Source organism: Eptesicus fuscus, chromosome 1, assembly GCF_027574615.1.
Source record: "Eptesicus fuscus isolate TK198812 chromosome 1, DD_ASM_mEF_20220401, whole genome shotgun sequence".
In the NCBI taxonomy this organism is placed as follows: Eukaryota; Metazoa; Chordata; class Mammalia; order Chiroptera; family Vespertilionidae; genus Eptesicus; species Eptesicus fuscus.
The window spans coordinates 77,515,817-77,524,464 of record NC_072473.1 but is presented as its reverse complement, the minus strand read 5'-3'; the positions used below and the strand labels follow the sequence as shown (position 1 = coordinate 77,524,464).

At 40.4% G+C, this 8,648-nt stretch overlaps 1 protein-coding gene across 2 annotated transcripts in view; it reads right to left on the bottom strand.

Annotated features, from left to right (window-relative positions):
• VSIG1 (V-set and immunoglobulin domain containing 1) overlaps window positions 1-8,648 on the bottom strand; it is a 37,257-nt gene continuing 28,609 nt past the window's right edge. For both annotated transcript variants that reach the window (XM_054717016.1, XM_028132347.1), the window contains 4 exons: window positions 6,077-6,232; window positions 5,599-5,718; window positions 1,859-2,006; window positions 1-590 (listed from right to left, as the gene is read on the bottom strand). In XM_054717016.1, the coding sequence (XP_054572991.1) occupies window positions 299-590; window positions 1,859-2,006; window positions 5,599-5,718; window positions 6,077-6,232 (716 nt within the window). In that variant the 3' untranslated portion in view covers window positions 1-298. The remainder of the gene's footprint in view (window positions 591-1,858; window positions 2,007-5,598; window positions 5,719-6,076; window positions 6,233-8,648) is intronic.

Genomic DNA, 8,648 nt, shown 5'->3' with positions numbered 1-8,648 from the left:
TACTTGAAATAGGTGCAGTTTATTCAACTGAATTAGAAATCACTTGCTTTTATAATTAGTTAGGTTTATGTGTTAGTAAAATTTTAAGTACATTTTACTGGTAAGGCAGGAACCCTTGCATTTATTTAGTAGTTATCTTGACCTGTTTATTTTGGATTGATAGTAGGAGCACCTTGTTAGAAGAGGGTTGGTCAGAATGGAGGGAGGTAGTGGGTGATCGGTTAGGTCAACTGAATTCTAAGTGCCAGTAGTGGGTTCCTTAGTGATAAACACTGCAGTTAGGCTACCAGCCTATGACTTATTCTGGTTTTTCCTCATCACACAAGGCTTCAATTGCAATCCCGGGCTCTGGCTTTGGCTCGGGTTTGGGCTCGGGTTCCAGCTGGATCTCAAGCTCAGGCACCGGGGCAGGCTCAGGTCCTGGAGCAGGCTCCAGGGAAGGCTCAGGAATAGTGATAGGCCCATGATCTGCCCCCAGGATGGTATCGGGTTCAGTCTCAGGGACGGAAGTTGGTGTTGCTTCCAGTTGAATAACATCTTCAGATGGCATTGTCTCGAACTCTGTAACTCTGTTTGTCGTTGTCATTGGTCTGCAGGAAGAAGGCCCAGAGAAGACCAAATTAGGGTTTGACATTTCATGTGGAGCCACAGGTTTCAGTGACCATAGGTCCCAGTCTGTTTAAGACCTCTGTGATTTCTGATATTCTGATTCACTCTTAGACCACGTGTCTCAATTTTGGGTGCAGAAAGGTTATGTCTCAACAATATCATTAGAGTTCAAGAGAGAAAAACCAGTGTTCCAAATGTGGGAAAACATCAAGGTGAAAGGATCTATTCATCTAGTGCAGTGGTCGGCAAACTCATTAGTCAACAGAGCCAAATATCAACAGTACAACGATTGAAATTTCTTTTGAGAGCCAAATTTTTTAAACTTAAACTTCTTCTAACGCCACTTCTTCAAAATAGACTCTCCCAGGCCGTGGTATTTTGTGGAAGAGCCACACTCAAGGGGCCAAAGAGCCGCATGTGGCTCACGAGTCGCAGTTTGCTGACCACGGATCTAGTAAAGTCTTTGAGGGCCAAATCCATGCCTCGGGTGTATCTCTAGCTCACACTTCATCTAGCATAATACTTGGCATCTGGTTGGTGCCCAATACACAGTTGTGGAAGCATAGAAATGGCAAGATGAACAAATGAACGAGTGTGATATACATTCAAGAAGAAATGGCAGAGTGGTCAAGAGCATAGCCAGTGATGGGCAACCTTTTGAGCTTGGTGTGTCAAACTTCGCCAAAAAACTGAGTATAACTCACGTGCTTACTTTAAGGAAAAAACATTATTTCGCAAATGTTTCATCCTCAGGAGCAGCAAATGTTTCATCCTCGGCATGCGGCCGCCTCAGCGGCTGTGTGTCATCAGAAATGGCTACGCGTGTCAGTGCTGACACGCGTGTCATAGGTTCGCCATCACTGGCATAAGCTGTGGGCCCAGTCACATTGTGACTTCTGTAGGCCATACGCACTTATGCCTTAGTGGGCCCCTTGTTCCAAAAAAATATTGAAAATTATATTTTATGACTGTTTGGTAGAAAGACAAGTATACTAATATGATAAATCATTTTCTTAGACCTAAAATGGTTATTGTGGTTAAATAAGTTGATATAAAGTGCTCAGAACACTCTGAAACACAGCACTCAGTAAACAGTACCCAACATGATTCTTTTATACAAGTCGTGAGAATGAACAGAAAGATACCCCTGATATCTTATGCTAAAAGGAGTGCTTAGGAAGAGCTGACTGAAAGAGATATGCCAGAGAAATGAATATATTCAAGTAAAGACAACAAATTAAGGTCTTACTCAAGTTCTGTGGTAGTTTTAGAATTTCTCTTCCTTTCCTTCCCCTTTGCCTTTGCCTTGCTCCTTGCGAAGCACACAGCAAAGGTGATAATGGCAGCACCCACTAGGGTACCCACCAAGGCCCCAACAATGATTCCAACTTCTGGATCTAGAGGATACAAGCAGCTGGTTAGTAAAGTGGAATATATTGTCTCTGCCTCATACATGTACTTTTGTGACGGGGGGAATATTTGGGGCATTCATAGATTGGGAAATATTGGACTTGCAAAGGCTGGGAGTATGATCCCCTAGAACTCTGCCAGTTGGACTCAGGGGGGAAGAATGATGGCTGGTTCAACTATGTAGCTTACCCATTCACATCTACACACATAAATAAAAAAATATGCCAACTTGGGGGAGGTGGCATCGCTTTCAAAATGGGGCATCATACTATGCACCAAGAGGTCGCTGGTTTGATTCCTGGTCAGGGCACATGCCCTGGTTGCAGGCTCGATCCTCAGTAGGAGGCATGCAGGAGGCAGCCAATCATTTTTTCTCTCATTAATGTTTCAATCTCTCTCTTTCCCTCTCCCTTCCTCTCTCTAAAATCAATAAAAACATATTTTTTAAACTTTATATTTTAAAAATGGAGTTTATAGGAGTCATCAATGTGCATTTGCTTGGTGAGTGAAAGAGACAACATGGAGCTGCACTCTGGTGACCAGAGAAATGACCTCTCTTACAGGCAGGTACATTTCAGCAGGTTTTCCCAGAGAATAGGTCAAGTGGGTCCCTACATTCTTTCTCATAGTTTCCATGCTCACTGTGGAGTCTCATGCATTCTGGCTACTGGAAAGGGATATGCCCATTCCATAAACTGGTTTATTAGATCAGTCTATAGAGAAACTTATTGTGTGGATGATTCAGCTGAGCATGAGACTTTATTGTCCCCAAGAGGCCATGTCTGTGTTCCAGGAAGGCTCATGCCCATCCACCTCCCTTCAAATAAGAATGGACATCTTATATTTTGAGATTAAAGGCTAGTTGAATTGCTGGATTATTCCTTCAACATTTTATGATTAAAGGAATACATGTGCATAATTTAGAAAGTCAAACATTTCCACTAGGCATCTAACAAAAACAAACCAAAACAAAAATCACCAGTCCCCCATCTCTCAGTCCCATTCACTAGAAACAATCATTTTTAAGTATTTTGTAATCTTCTAAAATGTGCCCCCATGTTTCTATTATGCTTGTTCTAATATGTTATACTTTTTCCAATTTTGGTTATTTTCTATTGACTTCCTACTCTGGAAGTTGAAGTTTTAACTCTCTTATACCATTCCCCTCACACCCTACCACATTCTCCTTATATATTTATAGCACAAGTTGTAGTTACTAGTAAATCCAAGTTTGCAATATTATGACTATGTAAATATTGTCCACAGCTGCAGAACATAGTATTAGTATGATTGTCTCTTGTACATTTTAAAATTTTCTGAGGTAAATAATTGCCTCATTTGGTGATTTTTAAAAATGTATTATTGCTAATCCCCCAAATTTCCAGTAAAACTATTGAACTCCTTTCAATAGATTCAAACACATAGAATAATCTATATGTTTCTTATGTTGTTGTTTTATTTTCTTCAGAGACATCCTTGCTGGAATCCTCCATCCTCCTCCCCCAGCATGGACTGGCTGTTCTCCTGCTCTATTGTCATGCTTCAACCTCTTTTCACCTTTATCCTTATTTTATAGATAAAGAAAGTTCCTTAAAGATACAGCTCAAATAGCACTTTATTGGTAAAGCTGGCCCTGGTTGTATAAGCATAATTAATTATTTCTTCTTTAATGTCCTATAGACCCTGTGCAGACCTTTATTATAGCATTTAACACATTTTAGTATCTGTTTGTCTCTCTAGCTAAACTGTGAGCTCTTTGATTGTAAGACACATACCTTATTAATCTATGTTTCTCCATCATCTAGGACAGTCCCTGTCATATAGTAGCTATTCAGTGAATATTTGAGGAAGGCAGAGAGGCAGGTAGGCAGGAAAGAAGGAAAGGAGGAAGGGAGGAAGGGAAGAAGGAAAAAGGAAGGAAGAGATGGAGGGAGGGAGGGAGGGAGGGAGGAAGGAAGGAAGGAAGGAAGGAAGGAAGGAAGGAAGGAAGGAAGGAAGGAAGGAAGGAAGGAAGGAAGGAAGGAAGAAAGGAAGGAAGGAAGGAATCCAAGTGTCAACATCACTGGAAAGAGGATTCAAAAGGAAGAGAGGTTCAAGTATAAATCCTAGGTGTCTCTACATCTGCTGTATGACTTTACCTCTGGAAAGGTAAAATGGGATTGGGGAAGATCCAGAGAAAAACAGTAGAAATGGATCAAGGGATTGGGGTAGAATGGTACCACAGAAAGGACAGACCAAAAAGATGAATTTTCTTCACTTTGAATAAAAATAGCTGAAAGTGATATAAGAATGAAGGGGTATCCAGGAGTTGGAAAAATGTTTGGATCAGGGCAAATAAAAGGAAGAAAGCTCAGCTTCATAGGAAAGTAATGGAACTGGCCACCTGTATATTGTATGTATTAAAACCACAGATTCAAAGTAAGTTAGGAAAAAGGAATAGATGACATGATCCTAAGTGTTAAGTGATCTTTGAAAGGTATAGCAAGATATCCTTTATGGAGGCTTGCCATTGATGGGTCCAATTTGACAATTCCAAGCCCTCAAATCTATGATTAGTAACTAAGCACCTTTGAACTGGAAAGTTGAGGTTTAGAGGCATCCAGACACTGCCAGTTACTAACTGGATTACCTTGGGCATATAACTTACCTCCCTGAACTTCAGTTCTTTCAGTAAAATGAGACTAACATACCCTGCCTCCTAGATAGGGTATTTGGAGGACTGAGTGAAGTAATGCTCACAGTACCTGGCTGTGTGTCTGGCACATAATTTGTGCTCCACAAATGGTAGCTACTGTGACTGTAGGTGTGAGTGTTCTTATTACTATTATTATCAGGGGCATATCCTAACAAATTAGTTAAGAACTGGAAAGTTTGTGAGCTCCATGTTTCACATAGATTGCTACAGTTTCACCTTGATTTACCAACAGCACAACAAAAAAAATTTAGCCTAGTACTATCAATGAGGCTGTTGTTCTATTTATTAAATAATAATTCCTACTTTCTAGAGATTTTGTGAGGGTTAAACAAATTTATTTTTATAAACATTTTAGGGCAGTGTGCGGTGCCTATTAGGTATTGTGTGAACAGTAGATATTATGATAGTAATGCATCATATTCTATATAATAAAAGGGTAATATGCAAATAGACCAAACAGTCTCTATGACGCGCACTGACCACCATGGAACAGACGCTCAGCGCAGGAGCTGTTCCCTGGTGGTCAGTGCGCTCCCACAGCGGGAGCACTGCTCAGCCACACACCTGCTGACAGCTGGTGAACGCAGTGGTGGTGGCGGGAGCCTCTCCTGCCTCCACAGCAGCACTAAGAATGTCCAACTAAGCCGTCAGTCGGACATCCCCCACAGGCTCCTGGACTGCGAAAGGGTGCATGCCCGGCTGAGGACACCCCCCACACACACACAAGTGCACGAATGTCGTGCACAGGGCCTCTAGTTAACCTATAAAGCAACAAATCTCCAGAGAAACAGGAAGGACTAACCAGGACTAATTAATTTACTTGATTGTCAGCCCCAGGATACTTGACTTAAGGAGAAACTGTTAAAGTTGTATGATCAACTCACGTGAAATAGTTAGATCGATTTCACAGGAGCTATTTCCAAGGTTGTTGATTGCGGTGCACTTGTAATAACCTTGTTCAAAATTGGTCAGATTTCCAATAACCAAAGTCCCGGTGGCTGGGTCTGTCAAAACCAGGAAATAGACTTTTGAAATCTCTTATGTAGGTAGATCATTCAATGCCAACCCACTCCCTCACATTAGCCTCCCTTTCTTGAGGTGTGCAGGGTCCAACTAGACCCCTTCAGACTATTCCAAAGGTAGCCCCATCCCACCACCTCTGAGCCCAAACCAGGTTTGATTTCTAGAAGTTGGGGATAAGAACAGACCACAATCATTTTGTTAGAAGATAGATGTTCTTTTTACACCCCCTCCCAGAAAAATAGAAGATTGATCTGGAAGATGAACAGTCAGCCACACACACAAACTATCAGCTACCACACACACCATACCTTGCCAGGGGCTGCTGAGGGATATACTTACTAAAGCTTTCTTTCACTGGGATTATGTCTTTTCCTTCAAGTTTATACCAGTGGTACACAGGGGAAGGCATTCCAAGCACCGAATGGCAAGAAAGAGATATTGGTCGGCCAGTTTCTGCTATTCCTTGAATGCTGCAAAAGGGCTTAGAAGGTTTGACTGTAAAGTAATGACAAACAGTAAAAATCCTGTTGAATGAATGACAGTCTATAACAATTACAGTCACTTCCTCACTTTCATTTTGTGGAACGTCTGTTGCTTTTTTTTAATCTTTAAAACTTATTTTGACACTTTTCTATTTATACCACCAGGTGGGAGTAGAGCACCTCAGATGCAAGAACCTTTCAGTCTTCTAATTAGCACATCTTCCATTTGCCTCTTTCCCAGATCTATAACCAGGAATTTCCACTTTGTGTGTTAAAATATGGCTTTATTAAAACTACCAAATGTAAGCAAACACTGAACAACTAGGAGTATAGTTTATACTCTTGAAGCACAGTTTCAAAGGAAAATATAACCCTTAAATACTTTGAGATAACCTATTATTTTTCTTTTAAAATTGTTATATTAATGCCATATTTTAATTTTTCCTTTTACTTCATGAGTTATTTTTGGCATTTATTTTTCTTGGGTGGCACAAAATGGTTGGAGGGTTTGAATTTGCCTGTGTCACTCATTGGTAAAGGAAGCCCATTTTTGGGGGGTGGTGCTACAGACTGTTGAAATCTTTATTCATTTTTCACTCCATAAGCCAATACTTGAGGGCCTTCTGACACAGTTCTGAAGTGGGGTGGGGAGAGTAGTGAAAGAGGGCTTTGTATTTCATGTATTTTGTACTGAGAGCAGGAGGACCACGGGAGGAATTTAAGTAGGGGAGGGATGATGGTCATTTTTAAATTTTACTTAAATCACTCTTACTCTTGGGTGCCTGAACCAAGGGAGAGGAGGAGACAAATTCAAGAGGTACTACAAGTCAACAGGATTTGATGACCAAGTGGATATGGGGCATGAGGAAGAAGGTGGGGTCAGTGATGTCTCCCAGATTTCTGATTTGAATATCTGGGTACATGAGCTTGCCATCATCCCCTGAGATAAAGAACACAGGAGGAGGCTCAAGTTTTCAGGTAAAGAGTGGGAAGGAGGGAGGGTTGAGGATGAGGTCAGTTGGGGACATACTGAATTTTAGCTGCTTATGAAACACCTCAATGGAGAAGTCCTGTGGGAAATTGAAAATCTGAATCTCCTCACTCATCTTATAGCTCACAGCTTTTCCTAACCTTAGTCTGACAGAAAGATAAGTGCCTGAATGTGGAAACTTTCCAACTCATCTTCCTTATCTTAATTTGGATTTAAAGTCCTCCAAAGACGTAGGTTCTCTACCTTAGGCTAGTCAGACCTTAATGCTCCAGACTTCCCAGCTTTCTGCTCTTGCTTGAAAGGTAGCAGTTAAGAATAGAGCTCTGGATCGACACAGAATACTGGCTCTGCAACTTTACCCTAGATGTGTTTAGGAAAGTAACCTAACATAGCCAAACCTCAGTTGACTCATCTGTAAAATGTAAACAAGTGATTATCTGAGCTCTGGCTAATCCGAATATATTGTATTTATATAAATGAAGCCATATTTATAGAGCCTAGCACACGGAATTGCTGTTGGCCTCGAGCAGAACTAATTCCAGCAGCTGCACTTTATAGCTTGCTACTGAAGTTAATCTTCCAATCTTAGATTCTAACCCACTGTACACATGAGCAAGTAAACAGATGGATATAGCTGTAGCCCTTTGAAACACTTCACCATCCCTATCTTTTAAACAGGTGTCTTTTCATTAAGATAAGTATTTTTTCTATATACCTCTTCATTCTCTCTTCCTTTCCACTGATTTTCTCAGGTGGGGACAATTCATTGGCTATGCCTACCCTAAACAAGACTATTTAACCAGAAGTCCATTGCAACTATCAAAGTCCATTGCAACTATCATTAGATTTAGATAATGCATTTTTTTAAACATGGTGATTTTACAGCCTTTACAGCAGAATAGAGCAATTTGAAAAGAAAATTAAATGGGGTATTTTATCACAGTCAGATACCAGGACTTGAATTAAATGATGGACAAAAACCTCAATGACTTGTATTCATTTCTTGAGCCCAGAATCAAATCTAGATAGGCATTTTATTTATTGTATGGCCGGACACATTTTCTCCTTTTATTTTTTATTAATAAAACACTTAGTGAATCACTTTGAACCATGTCCCAAACCTATATATTTTCTAAAATTACTGCATCGCTATTGAATTGGCACTTCATCAGTTAAAGCCCACAGTTTACTGCCAAAGCCATTGACCTACCATTTAACTTTTTTGCTTTCAATAGAATCAGGGTGAGAGGAAGAGGATCACCTCAGAAAACAAAAGAAAATGCTTCAGCAATATCTCAAACCTTCTGTAAATATATCATTTTCTTTTATAAGCCAAATTGCATAAGGAAGATGATGCTCATTCCAAATGCATACAAAATACTTATTCAAACCTCCGCTGGGTATTTTTCAGCGATTTGTTTTTCAAGGCTATCATACT